Source organism: Lottia gigantea (assembly GCF_000327385.1).
Source record: "Lottia gigantea unplaced genomic scaffold LOTGIsca_91, whole genome shotgun sequence".
Lineage (NCBI taxonomy): Eukaryota > Metazoa > Mollusca > Gastropoda > Lottiidae > Lottia > Lottia gigantea.
In genome coordinates this window covers 98,021-122,060 of record NW_008710984.1, presented here as the reverse complement: position 1 = coordinate 122,060, position 24,040 = coordinate 98,021, and the positions used below count along the sequence as shown (strand labels likewise).

Sequence of the window (24,040 nt, the reverse complement as noted above, 5' to 3'; positions counted from 1 at the left end):
TCCTTTCTATTTGTTCCATTCTCTGAATACCAATATCATTTTTAGTTACTGGACTGACCACTGACGAGTTAGAATTCTCCACTACAGGTGGTCTAGTGACCAATAGGTCAGTCAATGAGGTAGTATTTGGTGATTTATCTTTGTTAGCTATCAGTTCATCATAAATTTCCTTTCCATACATTTCAACCTACAAATATAATTGACCATGAGCCGAGCTGTTCTCTGTTAGACTCAAGATGCTAGTTAAGGCGTCAAACGTTTTCTCCTGGCATAGGTCTAGTAAAGCCTGGCGAACTCTGGAGAATGTACAGTTCCATTTCATTTCATTGAGGCTCATGTAACTTGTTCAAGAAAGTCCACATAATGCTAATACAGTATGTGTATGCTCGTTTGTGCAGGACCTTATTCAATAAATACCTGTTGTCCAAAATAAATGAGCTCAATTTCCTTTTTAGATTTATAATCCAATAACTGTTGATATATAGTTTTACATCTCCACATACGGAAATAAGTCTGAATTAATTTAGCTGCTCTATGTTCTTTTTTCTGTATTTCATTTCGCAGCTGTTTAGCTGTAACTCTTGCCCTATGACATCTGAACACTAAAATGATAAAAACAAGCATCTATAATAGCACAGTGCCACTTTGTAAAAGTAAAACAAATTATTACCAGTACTGAAGTTCTTACTGGATGGAAAAGCTGTGATAACAGTGGTTTTGAGATGTAGGATGTCATTTGTATTAGAAGCTTACAAACCTCTTTTAAAACTAACCTCTCCATATCGTAAGAGCACTATCATGTCAAATCATTTATAAAATGCAAATCACAGTATTAAACTGTCACATAAAACTCTCATAAACTTACTTCTCTGAATCTTTCTAGCACTATCATCTTCATTCATTCTAGATTTTCTGGCTTGTTTACGGGTCATGTGACCTCTGAATGCTGATTGGATTGCTATGGAAGCTTTGCGTCTTTGAGCAATTTGTGGCTTAGTATCTTTACGAACTAAATACCCTCGGAAAACTGAAAAGTAAGAAATTGAATTAATTTCATGGTAATTATAAAGCTATAATAAGTCAATGACATTCTTTTGCTACAATATCTTACAATATCAAATATACATTTATGAGTCATCAAGGGTCTAGGGTCAGTTGTGTCATTAAACTTCTACTTCTACACATATAACTTGTTTCTAACATTATTTAGAATATATATTTCTCACACATTACCTTTTTGCACATCTAATGCTGCATTTGACCTCCTATTAGATTCTTTAAGAAATTTCTTTCTTTCCTTGTGACCTCGGAAACCTAAAAGACATTGCAAGTTAATTAAGCAAAGCATCCCAAAGACTTCATGATATGACAATAAAATCTTATTTTTAATTTAAACCCTTATGAAGCTTATATCTTATCTAGTCTCAATACTTTGTTAAAATAAAGCCTAGGAATGATACAAATAGAGGCTATTAGACTCCTTAAAAATGGATTTCAGTGCATATTTAAATTCATATTTAATCAAAGCCAAAGGAGATATGCCAAGCTTCTCTCTGTAAGTAAATAACTGTAAACTTACATGTTTGGATTTGTAAGGCAGCTTTTTCTCTACTCCATCTTAACTTATAAAATCTATTCCTGGCTAGAAAGGTTCTAACATGGGATTGAATTGTGATAATCTTATGGTTCCTGTCTTCAAACAATCTAGTTAACTGTTCTGAATGGTAATATTTTAAAAACACCTGAAACAGTTCAATTAGCATAGCTATAGATAATATTATACCCGAACTGACCACTGATCAAATCTACGTTTTTCCCCCATTTCAGCAGGCAAATTGCACTTTCATTTTTAGAGAGTTAAACAATATTTATGTTATACAATGTTTGTTTAACGCTGCAACGAGAAGTCATATATTAATCCCATATTAATACACAATACATAACATGACATTATGATAAGTATACATGAAATCTAGCTGGTATATTCAAAGAATATGAACAAAATTACTTCCTCACCTTGGTTTTTCCTAAAGCCCAATTTTCCAGACCAAGCCTTTCTAATAGAATTTTACAGGATTCTTTATTTCCAGATGGAGCTTCATTCCAATTAAACCCTAACATATGATATCTGTAACAGTTATACAAGTATAAACAAAAGATGCAGGGAAAAATACACACACTAGAAACAACAGAATCGATCTGGCCAAGATAATGAAATTATTTTTTAGCAAAAATGAAAAAAGAAAAAAAAAATTAAGCAGATTATGGATACAAGCAGACTTTTATTCTTTAAACTTGAAAAGTACTACAGTCTACATCCTACTGAGCTATGTTATATAGGACTAATCAACAGACAAGTACTCTCATTGAAAGTGACTGACCTTTTAATAAAATCATTAAAGAGAACTCTGTGTGAATAGCCCTGACGTCTGATTTTAGTTGTCTCTAATACACCTGTATAACGTAACTGGGTTAAAACCTTTGTTGAATCAAAATGGCCAGGATCTTTCACATCATTTGGTTTTAAACATCTACAATTTAATTTCAGGATGACTTTAATCATTGTTTATCAATAAGATTTCATAGTGGGGATGTTTTAACTGATAATACTATTATGTTCATTACATATTTCTTCCTCATTAAACATATATAATAAACTCTTTCTGTTATTTATAAAATGGCTAATGAATAAGATTTTATAAGAAGGAAAGCACATATTGAATGTTATATAATTCTAAAAACCTGACAAAATGAGGTGAACCAGTGACCATTTTTGCCAGTAAATCCATCAGAGAATATCTGAAATATGTGGCTACAGTTTGTTGGATTCTTGTCATACTAGCTGATCCAGTTGCATGCTGAAATTAGATCAAAAATATGCAATCAAAATTATACTCATTTTTACATGCAACCAAAACAAATTGATGCACACCAAGCACAATAAAGTTTTGGCAATTTTTCTGTATCGTGAAGACCATCATTTCTCTACAAAACTTTTTTTAAAACAAAAGCCTCTACATCAGCAAAAAATGATACAAACTAAAAAGAACTAAACAAATTGGGTTTTGAAATATGGAATGAAACAAAAAAGATTAAACTAAAATCTAAAAAGGCAAAAAATGAAATGAGGCCAAAACAAAACCACATCTATTTCAACAGTTACTTACAATAGCAGAGTATATCTGAAAACAAAATAATTGTCATCATAACCATGCTGATTTCTGATTTGGTATCACAAAAATTATTAGCATTTTGCATGAATTGACATATCTAGTATCAGATCACACAATATTTACTAGCAGCCAAGCATAACTATCGTTTATTTACATCAAAAATTAGATTCAACATGATTCACAAGTACCTTGCAGAAATTGTGAAACCAATACTCCTTGCATCAGTACAAACAAAATATCAGTTCCGGATGGAGTATAAATTAATTGTGCATGGACTGAAAATGTGGACAAACCAATAGAAACAAAAATTGGGAATAAAAGAAAGAATCCATGCAGATGACAATCAGATACCCATGCAAATGGTATCAATAGGATAGCCTACAACTAAACTGAATAAAGCACATACCCGACTGCCACCAAGACTAGTAGTGTTTCTAGAATTAAAACTCTGTACCATAATACCACCATTTCCAACAGGTGAAGGTAGTGTACTTGATATGGAACTGGATTGACTAGATGCTAAACTACCATATTGTAGGTTACCTATCAACAGATAATCATTTTGTAAATATATGGAACAATTCTTACAAAGATAATTGCTCTAAGAGTATAAGACTCAAGAATGAAAAAAATCATTTGCATAAAAATAATGCATTAAGAGAATCACACCTACAAGAAGTTCTAAAGTTCAGGTCAGTATGTCTAAAATTTAGATAATTATTTCACTATATAATGTTTTAACTATTGCATGAAGTAATTGTTTATTGAATTCAAATTTGATATAAGTTTGAAAGAAGACTTATTTCTAAAAACATTGTTAAAAAATGATTGGTTGGACTGATTAATTCAATGTCTAATCAAATATCAAACTTTTATTACCTGTTTTAGAAAGAGGTGTAAGAAATAAAGGTTTTACTACACTATTATCTGCTGTACGTAATATATTAACAACTTCAACTGACAGACGGTCACGATTCTTCTCCAGAAAACCTGTAGCATCATATTCCACCCTGCCAGCATAGTGTTCAATACAGAATGTCAAGTTATCAGCTTTTGGTCTGCTGTATACACTTGATTTAATATTATGATGAAATTTATCTGAAAAATTGATTTAAACAGGATGAATTAATTGGATCTATATCTATACAACTCTACTATATCTGATGACAAAATTCTGGTGACTGTGTATAAATCATATTTCCTAATTGTTCAATTAAAGGGGTATCAATAAAAAAACAAATCATAAACAAATGTGGGTTTTTTTCTGATATATAATGATATTAATTTTTTATAGTGAATTATTTTGATTTAAGTATTAGATTTAATGAATGATATCATGAACTCCTTTCTGATACGTTAGTAACTTAATTGATGCCTGACACTTTGTATCAATTCAATTTCTTGTCAACTTACCAACTAATGTCTGATCTGTAGCTTTAGGAAAATGACTCTCTTCATCTAGTAAAGCCAGTAAACCAAGTGGCTTCATTAGAAACATGTCTAATATATCTCTATTATCAACATAATTAATATCACTTCCATCTATTCCTTCATTACTATACTCTTGCTGGAAAATAATTTTAACAAACCTTGGTGACATCAATTAATACATCATGGGTCTCTGAGGACCAGGTGTTCAAATGCATTAGAGTACAACTTAATTGAATTTAATCTTTGGATCATTTCATTTTTTTTAGATCTATTGCCATTTAAAAGAAAAATGTGTTCAGCAATTCAACCAATCAGCAATGTTAGCTTAACCAACACTTGTGATGAATATTGAGATATCTACTCAATAATAAAAATTGTTGTCAGTAGTATTGTATATATCATTTCCCTATTAATGTGTAATAATGTCACATATATTTTTAGGTCAGGTATTGAATGATGGGGGTCACTAAAATATACATCTTCAGTACACGGTCTATGTAAAAAAAACCTTCATGTGTGTAAAGAAATTGTAAAAATATATGAATCAGAAGTCACTCACCATTTCCCAGGCAAAAATATGCTGATTAAAATAATACTGAATTTGTTCATTTGCTATATTAATACACACTTGTTCAAATGAATTCTTCTCAAAGTTTTCAAAACCAAAAATATCTAATAATCCTATGACTGGCCCGTCATTTCTGAAATGATATTAAGAAATTTTCAAATTCAGTGTAACTTAATTCTGAACTACAATTACTATTTTATCCACATATACATTAAAATGAAAACCTTTTCAACATTGGACAATGAGATTGGCCAGTGAACAAACCATTTATCAGTTTTAAGCTCTAGATCTAGAGCCCATGTCCAAACATTGTTTTGCATTTAAGGTCCCTTACTTAATGAACAGGTGTTGCAAGCAGGACAAGACATGCTTACCCTTTTGGAACAAATATCACTTTGAGATTATTTTTTCTGATAAGTACATCATTCAGTAAGTTATCATGTTTTTGGTTTAAATTTGTTCAAAAATCCTAGATACTTACTCTTCTGATAATGATTTGCCAGGTTTTAACAAGGAACTAATACGATTGACAATCCAACTAAAAAGTCGACCATATAAAGCCTTTGCCATAGCATCTCTAGTATTGATAGCCTCCTGTACAGTGTTATTACGTATTATAATCTCTCCTTTAGCTACCATACCAGTTGTAGTAAGTGTTTCTGTTAATTCACCTTTATCTATACCCAATAATCTAGATACTGAAAAAGACAATCACATTTTAGTCAAATGCATTCCAATTAAAATTTAATGAACTTAATGACAGCATAACACTTCCACCTTTAATGGCTCTATCATTTGCATTACTTAATAATTTCAAGTTTTCAGAGATTGTATGAAAATATAGTAGAATACAAATTCAATATCAAAACTAAGACGTCTGTAATTCTCACCTGTAAATATTAATTTGTCATCATCTATAATACACTTATCTTCACCATTTAACTCTTTGCCAGTGAAAACTATATTACCAATGTGTAATATAGCAGCTAATATACTGTATACATCTTTTACTTCCTACACATCATAATATACAATTACTATATCATTACACTTTACTAGTAAATATGATATTACTAATATGTAATATAGCAGCTAATATACTGAATACATCTTTTACTTCCTACACATCATAATATACAAATACTATATCATTACACTTTACTAGTAAATATGATATTACTAATATGTAATATAGCAGCTAATATACTGAATACATCTTTTACTTCCTACACATCATAATATACAAATACTATATCATTACACTTTACTAGTAAATATGATATTACTAATATGTAATATAGCAGCTAATATACTGAATACATCTTTTACTTCCTACACATCATAATATACAATTACTATATCATTACACTTACACCAATTACTCAAAAACTATTGATCAAAATGCAATCAAAACCTCACTCATTCTACCTAGATTTCCTCAACATACTTAAGCATACCTAATTTCATCAAAATCCAATATCCAAAATCAAATATGTAGTCTCTATAGTGTTTACAAGCAAATGTGACCAGCTGGATAAATGTGAAGACAGATAGACAGGGGTGACAACAGTCCACCTTATAATATAGGTGTTTAAAAACAAAACAATGTTCATTAGTGAATTAGATTTAAAAAAGAATAACAATATATCCTACCTCTGGTTGAAAACCAATAATTTTAAAACAGTGCTGTATAGCTTTAAATTTGACTCTATTACCAGAAAGAGATGAGATATCTGGTGGTTTATTGGTATGTTCATTGATATATCTACAAAATAAATCATCAGTTTGCTTACTAAGTCACTTTTATGATAATGTAAAAGCCTGTACAAAATTATTGCAGGTACAGGTACAGGTATATACAGGTACAACTGGATCCACAATAATATATCTACGTGTTTCTTTAACCAAACATATCTCTTGATACTATAGGGAAATATGTAATATCTTGTAATGTCTCAATTTCTATTTTGATTGTAAAGCTTGTATTGAATTTACTTTAATGACTATTCAAATCAGTAATAGTAACAAAAAACTAAACAAAAAAAGTGCTGAGGGAAAATGTAAAAAATACCTATAATGTTTGGAATCACCAAGAAAATAAGAATCACTGTCATCTCCTGATACTAAACCATCATGTATATAATAAAATATATGAAAATTCTCCTCTCCTCTACAGAACAAAAAAAAAGCCATTAAAAGAGATTGTCATAAAATAATTTCATTTTTAATTGATAAATATGAAGTACTGTCAAATTACAGTCTTGCCTTAAAATATGAAAACAAATTTAGTTTTTTTGGTTTCAGAATAGTCTTGTGCTGAATAATAAAGTTTGTTTTAACAAAATTAGTCCAAATAGCTCAAAGTTTTATAAAATGTCAAGCCCGTGTATGAAAATACAGAAATAAAATCTTACTTGGCTTGATATATGACTCTTGATTTCTCTAATAAATATTCTGTTATTTTAGCTGTAATTCAAGATAGAGGATCATGTTCAAATTCACCAACTTCAGCATGTGTTTGGAGAACAAACAACTTTTACAAACTTCCATTAAAATAGGTTGAAAAATGAATGATGTTTATCACTTAAGTTCTTTTTAATAGTTCTATTTGCTATTAGCTATGATTACTCTTTGAAAGACAAGCTGAGTTGACCAACCCAATGGCATCAGGTGGTTCGAATAGGTAAGAATGCCATCACTTAACAAAATTAAAATGAAAAATTAAATACCTCCTATTATAGTTCCCGTAGGAGTAAAAAACATTTCTAGATATTTCCCAAATCGACTGGAATTGTCATTAATAACTGTTTTAGCATTACCAAATGCTTCCATAAGAGGATTGACTTGTAATATTCTCTCTTCTAATGTTCTATTAGGTGCCTACAATAATTCAATAACATTCTTTTCATTAAAAGATTTCTTGAAAACTTTGTTTATTGTATATGGAATCCACAACATTGTGACCATTAACCACTCCCTCCCCCATTGATAATAATGATAATAATGACAATGATGATGATCAAAAATGATCAAGGCAATAATCATTTCTAATCAATAATAATTTTGCAATTAATTCGCCATTCACAATAATCTTATTCATCACTCATTGCAGTATCTGATCTTTACTGTTATGTACTTACATGAAATCAATAAATGATTGATTGGAAGACCCCATGATATTCACAAAACAAAGAATGAGAGAGGTAAATAAATGAACAAATAAATTTGTATTCCTTACTTTTCCCAACTGCGTCAGTTGTTGAACCAATAAATTAGCACTTTCTGTTTTACCAGCCCCTGATTCACCACTGATAACTATACACTGAAAAACGTATTGAAATAGTGATATAACTGGTCAGCATAGATATGATCTTAGTCTACTAATGAATCAAAGAATTACATTTTATACTTCAAAAACTACATGAGCAAAGCTTACGTCAAGAATTAAATGGCTAGACATACAACTGCTATCAAGTACAGTAGATAGTTGCAGATACTGACTGTTCAGGTCAACCAAATATCTTGTTTTTGGCAGTGCAACAGACAGCAACTGCCATTTTTTAGTCATAAATACACTCAAGTTGAATAATTACTGATGAAATTTCTAGAAAATGCCACTTTATCACATATTTAGCAAATGAGCACAGTGCCTAATGTGTTTTGTAATTTCAGAAAGATGAGATTTGTAGCTTGTTTCAATTCTTCACATTTGTTTACCTTTTACAGAACACACAAAAGCAGTATGTCACAAAAAATAGTTGCATATAACTAACTTAAAAGAATGAGCTAAAGATACAAAAGCCATACCTGATTATTTTTATTATGCATCATTAATTGATATGATTCATCTGCCACAGCAAATATATGAGGTGGGTTATCATCTTTACTGGCATTCATATACATTTTAGAATACTAAAAAATATACAGTTTAATCAGTACCTATGGTAACATCGAAGCAAGTTTAAAAAAAAAAAAAATTGAACTACTACAATCCTATAATGAAGCATGATAAAACCCATCCTTAGTTTTATTTAGACAATGATATTCAGTAACTATTGTTTGGTGTATCAATTGCTACGAATAGAAAAAGTGTAGCTCTAAAAACTGCAATCAATAATCTTATTTCTAAATATTATGTTTCAAAAAATATTTCTCGTAAGGTCTGAGTACATGCCTAGAACAGCATAATGAATAATATTTTTTGGAAATGCACTTTTAAAAACATACTATTTCATAGTAGATTAAAAAATACTAAAAAGGTTTTTATCAACTATATCAAAAATTACTAACCTCTTCTGTATAAATTGGTATAGGTGTAAAAGGATTTAAGGCTAACAAAATATCACCAATATAAGTATAAACTTGATCTTGGATATATCTTGTTAATAGTTGAGATACAATAGTTTCCTATAATAAAATATCACCAATATAAATATAAACTTGATCTTGTATATATCTTGTTAATAGTTGAGATACAATAGTTTCCTATAACAAAATATCACCAATATAAGTATAAACTTGATCTTGTATATATCTTGTTTATAGTTGAGATACAACAGTTTCCTATAATAAAATATCACCAAGATGAATATAAACTTGATCTTGTATATATCTTGTTAATAGTTGAGATACAATAGTTTCCTATAATAAAATATCACCAATATAAATATAAACTTGATCTTGTATATATCTTGTTTATAGTTGAGATACAATAGTTTCCTATAATAAAATATCACCAATATAAATATAAACTTGATCTTGTATATATCTTGTTAATAGTTGAGATACAATAGTTTCCTATAATAAAATATCACCAATATAAATATAAACTTGATCTTGTATATAGCTTGCTAATAGTTGAGATACAATAGTTTCCTATAATAAAATATCCCCAATATAAATATAAACTTGATCTTGTATATATCTTGTTAATAGTTGAGATACAATAGTTTCCTATAATAAAATATCACCAATATAAATATAAACTTGATCTTGTATATATCTTGTTAATAGTTGAGATACAATAGTTTCCTAAAATAAAATATCACCAATATAAATATAAACTTGATCTTGTATATATCTTGTTAATAGTTGAGATACAATAGTTTCCTATAATAAAATATCACCAATATAAATATAAACTTGATCTTGTAAATATCTTGTTAATAGTTGAGATACAATAGTTTCCTATAATAAAATATCACCAATATAAATATAAACTTGATATTGTATATATCTTGTTAATAGTTGAGATACAATAGTTTCCTATAATAAAATATCACCAATATAAATATAAACTTGATCTTGTAAATATCTTGTTAATAGTTGAGATACAACAGTTTCCTATAATAAAATATCACCAATATAAATATAAACTTGATCTTGTATATATCTTGTTAATAGTTGAGATACAATAGTTTCCTATAATAAAATATCACCAATATAAATATAAACTTGATCTTGTATATATCTTGTTAATAGTTGAGATACAATAGTTTCCTATAATAAAATATCACCAATATAAATATAAACTTGATCTTGTATATATCTTGCTAATAGTTGAGATACAATAATTTCCTATGATAAAATATCACCAATATAAATATAAACTTGATCTTGTATATATCTTGTTAATAGTTGAGATACAGTAGTTTCCTATAATTAAATATCACCAATATAAATATAAACTTGATCTTGTGTATGTCTTGTTAATAGTTGAAATACAATAGTTTCCTAAATCACTGCATCAGATCATGTTTCACTGGGAAAAAATTGTTTTATGCTGGTAATAGGTATTATTTTTTAAGCAAAAATCAGAGAATCTTTTAAAAATACCCAGCTCTTGCTCAAAAAATTGTTTAATACAAATCAAATAATCATCTCTAACCTCATCCAAGTTTTCTAATTTAGCCAAGTCTGAGGATATCTTGACCTCTTTCTGTGCTTTACAACCTGATTTAAATTGACCATGTTTAGTAGTGACATCAGGTGCTGTAACTGTCCTCTCCATTTTTGAGGTAAATGTTTTCAATTTTTCTTTAATCTGAAATTATAGGCTAGCTGAAGTCAGGTGGTTAAGTTACAGATTATATTTTCCATCTGTGATAGAGAATGACATAGATATATCTAACATGGAAGATACTTTTAAAATACAATCCAAAGTACCAAGAGCCATGAAGCTTTCTTTTTTTAAAAATGTGAATGATGGAAATAATAACAATATCTTACAGAAGGAATATCTTCATCAATAAGCTGGGTTATAAATCTATGCTGTAACAACTCTTCTGTAAATGGTCTCTTTTCAAAGTCTTTAATCAAACATCTATTTACAATTAAAACATACAGTACACATTTCAGTTTCTCATTTAATGGTGTGAAATGAAATATGTATCAAATCTACTGTGTGTAAAGTCCCACTACACAATTTGAAAGATAAACAACCTTTTTAAGGGACAGGTTGAATATTTTCAGAGGTTGTCAACTATAATATTCTTCAGAAATACTTGAATTGCATATAATTAACAAAATTCCTTCAAAAATACCTCAAACTAGGTATTCACTGTCTATTTCTATATATGTCTTTACCATACATGTCAGAGTCTCAAGAAAAGACAAATCATCATTTTAACTTTAAAACGCAGGTAATTCTGGACGCACATGGATTTGAAGGTTAAATTTCGTCTGATTAACTTAGATAAAAAAAATTCTACTTCTGAGACTATGATATGACTGGTCAAATGGATGACAAACCTGTCTCTTAAAGAACAAAATCTAGATAAATATAAGATCTAGTGCTGTGTACCATTGGATTAACTGCTTATGCCTCAACTGTAACATTTTTGATAACTGACAAGGACACTTACTTTTTTATAAAATCTAAAAAGTTTTCAGACCATTCTGTCGGAGTTTTAACTGTTGGTGGAGGGTTTCTGTAAAACAAGATCATTAACAAATATTGTTCAAAAATGTCTCCATTTGGTGCACAGATCAATTTTTGCAAATGGTGTTTCTATTAAAGTAATTCTGGTTTTGTAAACTTTTTAAAAAAATCAATCACTATAACACTTAGTTCTCTCTCATTTTCAATAGCAAAACTTTGACTATACTTAAAATAATTCAAACATTTCCATAAAAAATGCCGAATATTGAACCCATTAGCAATGTATAAAGTAGAGTATAGATATTTTTTTCCAAATCTGAAGATCATTCAAATTATAAACACAACTAGTCCACAAATTTGTCATTAATTTAAGCAGTAATCAATAAAATAAAAGTCTAGTCTGTCTGTATAGTTGCTTTTACTATTCATTCTGCTGAAAATCAAATTAGATTACACATGTTTATATTTATAAATCAGAGGGGGAAGTGAACAAATATACTTATATTATCTGTAGTAAATTTTGTACACTTTATTTGAATAGAATTTCTAATGATATCTAATATGCTTCTCAGCTTTATATCAAATTTCTTTGTGGCTATTGCAACATATATTAAATACAATTAAGCCAAAATTGATCAATTCTATCATGTGAAATAAAAATATCTGGGACTGAACCTTTAACTGATAATTACCAATGTCATAAATGTAATTAGCAGATCAATAATAAAATAACAAACATTACGGTTGATACATGTGTATTGTTTACAAAACAAATGTCATTACGATTCTTATCAATTACAATTATTGATTGGAAACCTTTTAGCTGATTTTACCACAGCGCAAGTGATTTAAAGTGATGAATGAATAAATAATGTTATATACAAACTTATATTTTACAATATTAAACAGTCTGAATCAATGATATACCAAGCAAGAGCAAGTACAAGCAAGAACCATATTTTACAACTAATCTTCCAGAGTATCTTCTCTATCTCCTTTTGCTTGGTCAAACCTCTGACTGTTGCTTGTAATAATGATGAAAGATGACTTTATTATGTGACACATTATTTTTTAAGAGTTTCAAGATTACAAATTCTAACACTCTACCCAACTGAGCTACAGATATTGCTTGAAAAATCAACCAATAAAAATCAACAAGCAAATTACTGCAGTCACAAAAATACTTGGCTGTGAAAAAGAAATCACAATTGTCATGATGATCTGTGCTGTGATGTTCATTTATTTTAATAATTTTACCCTATTGCCCTACATTTGTCAGTGTTAGCACGGCAAATACAGACAAAGAGAAACTGCCAACAAGTCTTTAAGTATTGTCAATATGATGAAAAAAGAGTGTGATTACATAACATGTATGTTAAAGCTTTATTAATCATGTAAACTGAACTTTATTTTTGTTTACATCTACTTTATTAATTGAAGAATCCAAAAATCAATAAATATAAATGAATGAATTATCTAACTTAAAGCTTAACCAAACAGAAAGTTGTCAATAACACCTAGAGTTGATTACAATATGGCATCAGATGTTCAGGACAAGTTTGACCTAGCTACAACATTGTAATGGCAAATTTAGACTTAAATTAATACCATAATGTCTGACCACTTTCTAAATTGATCACATTTCCCAACCAGAAGTGACACATTAAAATGAACCATATTTTGGACCACAAACTTCCCTTCTTTAAAATCATATTTCAAGGTAATAATATGTTGGATATATCAGCAACCCAAAGATAATATAAGATGCCAACTTTGAGTTAAAATTACAACGATTCTGAAACCACAGAGTCACAAACCATCAAAGTCTCATATATAACATATCTACCACGGTCTTATCCATATTTAGCAAAAGTTTTTTATGCTATGATTACACATGTTGAGGGATATAATGTTCCCAATTACCAGCAGCAGACAGATAGACATCTTGAAGGTCTTGGTGAATGACCAATACAATAATATGCATTATTAGTATGTCATAAGGGATTAACATACAATCACATCATGAACTATGTTTTACTCAAATACATAATTAAACAAAAATACATAATCTTTATCATACTTATCTATTTGAGAGAAAATCCAATCGTACAGTCGTATTTGGAGAATTTGAACCTATTTCAAGTCATTGGGTGAGATCAGCTGTACAAAAACATTAACCTACATATTGTCATATTGAAGAACCGTCAAACCATTTAAAAATCAAGGTATTGGCATCTCAAACACTTAATAATCATTTTATCCTAAACCTAACACAATTAAGCAACAACAATTGTTTATAACACCATAGTTTAAATAAACTGGAGTTGAAAATAAATATGCCTGCCAATCAATAATCCAATCAAGAATAATGTGTAGAAACACTTTTATAATGAAATATTTACAACCTTTCCTCAAGTTTTCAATCCTACAGTTCTTTTCTGGCACAACCAGACATAGCTGAGCAATACAAAGCTATCACCAAAAATGAATAAAAAAATCTGTCTTAAAGAATTTCTTGATCTATGTATTACATGTTGTACAAAACAGTACAATCTTAATAGTTTCAGGTACATATTAGCATTTTCACCTGAGGATATTACACTATGCAGCATGTAAGTGATTGTGATTCCTGGAAATGATGATAGTCTGGCATCAAATGATTAGAAATATTGTCTCCAGCAGTCTGTGACATGGCAGCCATTGGTTTTTATATAGTGTAGTAACTTGAAAATGTTTTTTTTTAAACAAAATAACTCCAGAATGTACAAATTATTTGTATATTAAATCAATAAATACTACAATTGTATCAATATTTCATATCAGACTAAAAAAAGGCCATCTACCATCGAAAAATTTACCAAATCACAAAATAGTTCACAACATGCTTGATTTAGGCCATTTTCATCAAATTCAAACTTGGGCTGTGAAAGAAAGACATCTGAGGGGAATTCACTTACATAGGCAACATGTGACAAAATGCTATAAATTTCTTTAAAATATAAACAGTGTTGTTCTTGAGGTGACCTTTTAATTTTCTTACTAAAAGATGTAACAGAAGAGAAAAACCTGACATAACCAATCAATTACTAGAATGTTCTATTAACTGTAACATTTACATGATTATATTCATTCATCCTATTAACTTTTAATAGTCTAGCTTGCAGGCCATTAGCAAAATTATCAGAAAGTGAAAGTATTAATATAATATACCTTTCAGAGATGAAACATTTATAACAGATGTTGATGTTTAAAGTAAGAAATATTTAACAAATATTGTAATTTCTTCAAGAGAATATCATAGTCAAACCCAACAACTGTTGAACGCTAGCTCCTAATAAGAGTAGGCCAAGACCACTGTCTTGCAAAATTTCCAAGAAAAGTAAGACAAAAGTCTGTATCAATTGTTACCAGTGATGTATCAATCTATCCATGTATTGAGCAATATTGTGCATGTATATTATAACTCACTGTGTTTGTTTTAGAAATTAACCATAACCTCCATCATCTATTAAATCTTTGATACTACACAGAATCAGGAACCAAGTGTGTTTTTCCTGATTTTCTATTTTCTAGAGATGAAATTCTCTAATACTGTATATTACAATATATATATATTATAGTCTATATAGAAACTATTGAGCACTTTGATAATGTTCATTAATCAAAATTTTCATATTTTAGAAAATCTTCAATTAGACATAGAACATGATAATCATCCAGAAATCATGGATGTATTAGGAAATATTAGGAAGTTGTGTCCACTGCAAATATCATTTTTTAAATTTTCTACTTTTCAGAAAATATCCAATAAAACGATAACAAATGATAAGCTTTAATTAATAACTATTGTTCCTTAAATCTAGCTGCACATAGTTTTTATGAAAATCTAGATAACACAGAGAAAGTAATAATCATGAACAATTTCTGTTATTTGCTCCACAAATTTAACTGCACATTGTGTTTCAGAAAATCTAAATATCACATAAAATAAATGGTAATGAACTAAGAATTCTGAACTATTTAGAAGTTGCAGTGTTAGTGGAACAAGAGATAATTAATCAGTTTTTAATGATATTATTGATCAATAAGGGGAAGTAGAGAGAAATCAAGGTAAAAACTATAGATTGGTAGATAGAGTGTCAATAAAATATATCACACTTTCTCTCATTATTAACTCATTAGTACTTACTTAATATATACATATTTCTCTTTTTACATCGCAGTATTTAGGTTTTCAAATGAGGTCAATGATCAAAACAATAAAATAACTATGGTACCATTTTTGTATTTTGTCAAATTGATTATATACCAAGCATGAATTCAAAAATCTTATGCTACACCTGATGCTACTCTTTGATTGAGTTATTGTTCATGTAAAGCTTTCAATGTCATTTTTATATTGGGGGTCAATACATAATAAATTTACTTTCTCGTTATTTTAAAAATAGGTTAAAATCAAAAGCCAGAAATCAAATATTTTTTACAACACCTTATGTTACTATGTGATTGTGTTTCATCAATTGTGTTCAAATGGAAAATCAGATATTTTTCAAAACTAAATGACAGTACAATGATATCAAAGCAGTTACATAGGTTCTCAAATACTTGAAATGTTAACAGCTCTTCTTATCAATGGCCAATTTTTTAAAAAATAAAACTTAGATGAACTGAAGATAAAAGATGAAAGGTTTAAAAATCTAAATATAAAATTGATTTTAGAGATTGTACAATCAGATGATTTACAATCGCTGATTGATTTAAGCCACCTGCACAACCTGTAGCATAAGGGGCTTCGATTTATTGTTCCATACAAAGGAATACATCTTTCTACCATGTTAGCCCCTTTGACAGGTATTATCTTGACCTATGCTGGGATTGAACTTGGGACATCCATAACTCCTACATTATATATGAGTTAAGTAATAATTGAATAAAACCAGAAGAGAATTAAAGGTGTGGTGGTATAAGACAAGACAATATTAAGTCATTATTTGTTATATTTTTTTTCTGAGTGACATGTTTCCACCCAGTTATCAACCACACCCTACAGCTCTATTGATTCTACTACTCATCTTGTACTAGAAGAAATCATTTGTTTCCAATTATAATATTCTAGAAGGTATTTAACCTTGAAAACCTTGTAATTAGCTTACTTACTATACAGATTCAACATGGATTATTCCACAGGAAATACAATAAAATGAAATTGTATTTTCTACTTTTCTGCTTCTTATTGAGCTAATGAAGACAGCAATCCTGTGTAATGTGCAGAACATAGGTATTGTTTGATAGCACACACAGTTATATTAAAGTGGGAAAGGTAATAAGAATCCTAGATGTTATGATTTGCTACTAATTTTGCATTACAATATAGTGATTTTAAAACTTATAAATCATGGAATTGATAAAATTATTAAATATCATTCATTTACACTATATTCAGAATGACAGGGATATTGATACAAAAGAGCTATTTTCACTGTTCGAAATCAAGGTGGTCAAAATTCCATCTGTACAACTTCAATTTTTATCAAATATCAACATAATAAACTTTATGAAAATCAGTCTATTGAAGTAGATGTGTAGTATTTCAATATGTGAGATCATAGAGGTTCTTGGAAATGTGAATTAAGTACATAGAGGTTTTTAGAAAAAAGATAAGATATAAGATAAAAATTGGTACGTATAACACTATGAAACTCTTACCTTGGGATTTTGAATAGAGCTCTTCTAGGATCGAAATCTGACAAGGGTGGGTGACCGTCTGCTAATTCTATAGCAGTGATACCTAGTGACCAAATATCACACCTCACATCATAATTATATTCCAATTGGTTTTCACATGCTATGACCTTCAAATATAGAATATATTACTTATAATCAGATATTGGTTAATCCAATAGACTGGATCCTTGGTGAGCTTAGACCAACAATTGTACAGGAAGGGATAATATAAACAAGGAAGTAACAAAGACACAAAGTCCATGAGAAATTGATTTACCTCTGGTGCCATCCAATACGGAGTTCCAACATGAGTTTTTCTTCGACCTAATTTTTCTTCTAAATGCCCAGACACACCTGTAATAAACAACAATGTTTTTGGTAAGTGTCTTTCAAATGTTAACACAAAGGCTAACTAATAGCAGAATTAATACAGAAGCCATCAATAGTCATAGTCACATAATAAACATAGTTGCTTAGGTGACATTGGTACCAAGACAAATCACTAATTAGTTGTGCTATAATACATGCATAAGTGTCTTTTGTATTGAAAAATTGCAAATAAAACTATTACGCTGACCAAAATTAAAACCACTTTGTGAGAGTTTTTTTGTGTGGATTATCCAGGCACAGAAATTAAATTATGACGATGAGAGAAAAAAACTTGAATAATCACTCTTTTTGACTTTTAATTGATGGGGATTGATTTGATAGCTTGAGATGCACAATTTGTTTTTTACACTGTTTGATGCAGTTTCTTGGTTTCTATACACAGTTATGAACATGAAAGACCTTTTACTGCTTTCACAAAACAATGTCCAATAAACTTGCGCCCTGTAAAATAGCTGCTAGAATTCTGTAATAACCTTGTAATCACTGGTACAGATATAATAATAACTAGAACCGTTATAACGGTACCGAAGCAGTGCGCATCCAACCTGATACATCGATAAAACGTTGCATTTTAAAGTCACAATGGGATTTCTTACCGGAAAGAAAAGCATCTAAACGTTCAATAGTAGAAAAAATCGTTTAAACCGTTTACCGTTCGGTAGTGAAAAGACGCAAGTATTACCATTCGGTACTAAAAGGTGTTAACATTCGGTAGTAAAAAGTCGAATTTTCAAATAGCTGTAAAGTTAAAAGTTCATTTCGCACAACAAAAATGAAAATATTTTTGGAAAGGTACAATAATTTGTGTTTCGGCCAAGAGGTCAACAGAGGTCAAATAAAAGAGAATATAAGCCTTAAAAGTGTTGAAAATTGCTGTTTTCGGACGTTTGTAAAAGCGAAAATATATGTCGGACATCAAAGATAAAAGTATGAATGGACATCGTAGATCAATAACCTTTGACCTTCTAAAGACCAAGATTATGCATGTAAATGGTCAAAATATCAAAATTTTATAAATTGTAAATCCTATTCCCTTTTTTAAAGTAAAAGGCCTAAACAAAATGTAACTCTATCAGATATTGTCCCAAATAGTGCTTTAATTTTTTGTAAAATTTCGATGGTGAAAAATGCAAACTTTTCGAGTTATAACAATTTGAATTATTTATGGTAAAGGTAAAAGTAACCCAGATTTGCTACGCCCACTGCAAAATTTTTGTGTTGTCTGTAATAATGTGTACAATGTCAAATAATGTTCAAAATTTCAAGTGTTTACAATCATTAGATCATTAGATATTCGTAGTTAAAAGTTTTTTTAAGGCAACGGTGACTGTCGGTGGATTATAGAAACCGTTAAAATTACGCAAAGTTACTATAGAAGTCAATACAAAATTTTCAAATTCAATTTTAATCAAAATACCAAGTGTTATATATCATTGAAAGAATAGATTGCGTGTAATAAGGACAAAAGATAAATTTTCGCTTATGTAAATTAGGTCACGTGATAGACCTTATCGGATATATCTCCTAAGGGGCAACATCCTTCGTTCAGGTCAAAAGGTCAACAAAGGTTAAATAAAAGTAATATGAGCCTTTGAAGTTTCGTAAATTGCTGTTTTCGGGCGTGTGTAAAACCGGAAGTATATGTTGCACATCAAAAATCAAAGTAAGAATGGTCATCTTAGATCAATGACCTTTGACCATGCAAAGGTCAAGGTCATTTACGTTAAAGTTCAAAAATGAAAATTTTTAAAATTGTTACACCTGTTCCCTTTATTAAACGCAAACAACTGTAATCTTATCACAAATTGTCCTAAGCTGTGATCTACTTTCATGCAAAATTTCTAGGATGACAATTGCAAACTTTGCGAGTTATGACAATTGCAAATATTTCAGGTAAAGGTAAATGCCCACCGGATGTGCCACGCCCACTTCAAAAATTTTAATTTGTCTGTGTTAAATAATGTTCAAAATTTCAAGTCTTTACAATCATTAGATCATGAGATATTCGTAGTTAAACTTTTTTTAGGGCAACGGTGACTGTTGGTAAATTATAGACACCGTGATTTTACGCACAGTTACTATAGAAGTCAATTTTTAAAACGCGCAATTTTGATCAAAATATCAAGTGTGATGTATCACACAAAGAATATAGAAGAATTTTTGTCGTATGTTAATTAGGTCACGTGACAGAGCTCTTCAAAGTTAAAAATCGTGATTTTCCAATGGCTTTAGAACCGGAAGTTAACGATGCACAACAAAAGTGAGGATATCATCGGATATATCTCGTACGGGGCAACAACTTTTGTTCAGGTCACAAGGTCACCAAAGGTCAAAGTCACTAGATATGAGCCTTAATATTTTTGACAATTACTGAAAACATAAAAAAAATACGAATCCAAAATTCAAAAATCGGCTTCCTATGTTTTGTTAGCAATCGATTGCAGATTCTTTAGAACCAAAATCACACAAATCAGATTTACCCCTGAAGCATAATATCGATTTTTACAAAAATTGGTCACATCAAGATGGCGTCTAACACGTTACTTCCGGTTCAAATTTTTTCATTCCAAAATTGTTATAGGGACAATTTTAACTAATTTCAAAAAGAATTTTTCAAATACCTACAAAATTCCGGAAGTTGAAATTTCAAGTTTAGAGGCGAATGAAGTCAAAACAGGAAGTGATATCAAAATTTTGAAAATAGATTTTTGTCAGGAATCAAAATGCTTATCTACTATTAAATTTTTAGACCGATTGAAATAAAATTGTAGAAGTTGAAAATAACGCTAAAATTAAAACAAAAAACGTCAGCGACAAAAGTCAAAATCTGAAATTTTATAAAGTGCTATCTTTTAGTCATTGGTTTAAAGTAATGAACAAAACAAAAGTTACGGTCAAAATAGATGCAGAATTAGAGCAGTAATTCGAAATACGTAATGAATGGTTAACGTCATACGTCATTTCCGGTTGGAAGAAAATGCGTCATTTTACATTTAAACAGTAGCGACACGCAAAGTATAAGAAATAATAGTGTCAGACAATGTGTGACATGTGCAGTTTTGGCTGGGGAGCGTGACCAGAAGTAGACAAAAAAAAAAAAAAAAAACAATTGCAAAACAATGCAGTGCGTTCGAAGAAAAAAGAAGTATTAAACCCAGTACTTACCAAAATCTAGTAATTTAACCTGCCCTGCTGTAGTTAATAATATATTATTGCCTTTTACATCTCTGTGCATTACATTATTATCATGGAGGTATTTCAGTGCCTATAGAACATTAGAAATATCTATATTTCAATATACCAAACCACCAGAATGATTGAAACAAACTTTAAGTACAGCTTTTTTTTGATAAATTCTAAATACAATTCAATTAAGACATCATTAGTACAACTGTATATATTAGGGGGTGAGAGTCGACACAAGGGTGACTCTCGAAAGCACTGGTACAGACATTAGAATTTTTCTTACTGTGAGGAGGATTCAAACCCACGGTAGCTAATCACCTAGCAGACGACAATCCAACTCGCTATTAACAGGGATATTTCACTGCCACAAAAAAACAGTGTTCCATCTTACAGTTAGAGGGGAGTATTGATGTTTACACAGTTTGATAACCCCTTCAAGGACATATTCATATAGCCTGGCAAGGACAAGGGGTGTAAATCTTTAAAATAGTCTAGATACTTAGGCTCTTGCATCAGACTTCATTTCTGAAAAGTGATACAGATAGCTGACCCTATCCAAAAAGCTGTTTATATAGCCTACAAAAATAGTTCAGCTTTCAAGCATTAAACTATAAACATAAATACTTACCACTAATGTTTCTTGAAGAATATATGCTATGATTTTTTCCTCTAATTTAGATCCCTCTTTCCTTAATGCCCTTGATAAGTCTGTGACAGACCCACCACCACATAACTGAAAACAAGCAAAGCTATTTTGTACCGACCTGAGTTGATGATGATGATGATGATATAATACAGTGAGCAATAAAAGAATTATCTATCTGGTCAGAAATATTTTGTTTTCTATTGCATTTCAAAGACCTTTACTCCCAAATACTGAAATTAGATAAACTCAAGAAGATATTATTCTAATTCAGTTGTCTAAATTTGCTTTGCCAGCTATTCAAAACAATTTACTAGTTATTCAGAACAATTTAACATCTACCTAGCACAATTTACCAGCTATCTAGAACAATTTACCAGCTATTCGGAACAATTTGCCAGCAATTTAGAACAATTTACCAGCTATTTAGAACAATTTACCAGCTATAGTTCAGTAATTTATCAAGTTACTCAATGAACTGAATTTCAGTGGCTCATGGATGGACGAAAGTTCTTGATAAATTGTAATGAAACAAAACGTCATGGGTATCATTCTGGAAAATTTAAGATGATTTTAGTGTTGCAGTTGTCTGATTGGTCAATCACTAAATTTTATTTTAAATTTTGTTTTATTATCCAATTAGATAACTGTATTTCTTAAAATCTGGATTATATCTTATCAATGTTGTTGAGAAGAAGGCCCTAAATTTTTTATCAGTTGGTAAAGCAGATATCTATTTAGACAGCTAAATTGTTTTTTAAAGGTTTTTGTGAACAAGTTCCAATGTACTTGTCCTGGGCGAAAAGAACAATCTACCTCCATAACCATCCATAGCTGATCTTCACCAAGGTCTAGAGTCTTCAGATACAAACCAAAGAAATCAGGAATATTGGGATGATGACTTAAATCTCGGAAAACTAAATACTCTTCTTCTATTTCCTCCACCACTTCATGTATAGATTCTAAAATCTTTACTGCTACTTCTTGGCCTGGAAGTATTCCATTAAGTATTATCAGACTCTCATAAAGAGAAGTAATACAACACGAAAATTAGCTTAACATACTATATTAAGTTGGATTTTATTTTCAAGATGTTTTTCTTGAGGTCAATATTTGTGATTTGATTACTAAGTTAAGTAGGATTTTTGGGGTTAAAATAAGAAAATATTAAATCCCAGTCATCCATTACTCTCTTTAATACATTTAAGAAATTATTGTTTAAAGTAGCTCATCTGTAAAGAATTTGTGTAGATGTTCGGTATTTTCTTAATCATTGAGAATTTGTTCTTAGTACTTTCTAGTTGTACCTGTATCATTGTTTTTAGCCAAGTAGACTTCTCCATATGTCCCCTCTCCAACAACATCTTGTAATGTCCACACGCCTTCAGGACTAGGTAGATTTTTAAAATCTATAATCTTACTGTACTGATGATACACCTTTAACATGGTCTCACTCTTCTATATACCTTTTACATTGTTCTGTAAGGAATAAACTTTTAACATAAACAAATGCTTACATTGCTTACATTGCTAACAGACTTTTGTCAGTAAAAACATTGTTTCAATATTTAATGTACAAGTGGAATGAGACACTTTTCTGCTCTTACACATATTTGATCAAAATATTTTTGATCAAATTTACTATGACTGTTTTACTCCAAAAACCATTCAAATCTTAATGCATGCTGGTAAGATATCATCATATTGTAAAGCAAAATAAATTTTATTTGGCAGATCTCCAATTTTTTCAAGCAGTTTTGTTGGGGGTTACAAGGGTTTTGTTGGTTGCTACATCAAATTTCAAGTTTCAAGTACCGGTACAAAGAATTTACAAGCAGATATTTTAAATGGTTTCCTTGTAAAACAAATAAAATGACATTGTGTTAGTATTTCTTTTATTCTTATTCTTTAACAATAATAATCAATAAGTAGAAGACAATATCATTCCTTATTTGGTAACAATAGAAAATTGATACTTCTGAAGTAATAAAATCTGTCTGATTTAAAGGAATACATGGTAGATAAGGCAAGGTTCATACTAAATA

The 24,040-nt window shown here is 29.8% G+C and overlaps 1 protein-coding gene across 1 annotated transcript; it reads right to left on the bottom strand.

Moving 5' to 3' along the window:
* Positions 1 to 824: 824 nt before the first annotated feature.
* LOTGIDRAFT_134504 (hypothetical protein) lies at positions 825 to 23,441 on the bottom strand (the record flags this gene model as incomplete). The annotated part of the gene is made up of 27 exons (XM_009068570.1): positions 825 to 1,027; positions 1,580 to 1,742; positions 2,017 to 2,128; positions 2,382 to 2,531; positions 2,743 to 2,858; positions 3,585 to 3,664; positions 4,044 to 4,271; positions 4,587 to 4,740; positions 5,164 to 5,305; positions 5,654 to 5,870; positions 6,063 to 6,186; positions 6,826 to 6,937; positions 7,244 to 7,342; positions 7,587 to 7,638; positions 7,902 to 8,052; positions 8,411 to 8,494; positions 8,980 to 9,084; positions 9,463 to 9,579; positions 11,060 to 11,215; positions 11,401 to 11,494; positions 12,036 to 12,101; positions 17,759 to 17,904; positions 18,054 to 18,130; positions 21,332 to 21,431; positions 21,981 to 22,085; positions 22,812 to 22,984; positions 23,303 to 23,441. The coding sequence occupies 27 exons, from the start codon at positions 23,439 to 23,441 to the stop codon at positions 825 to 827; spliced, it is 3,465 nt and encodes a 1,154-aa protein (XP_009066818.1).
* Between the last annotated feature and the right edge of the window lie 599 nt (positions 23,442 to 24,040).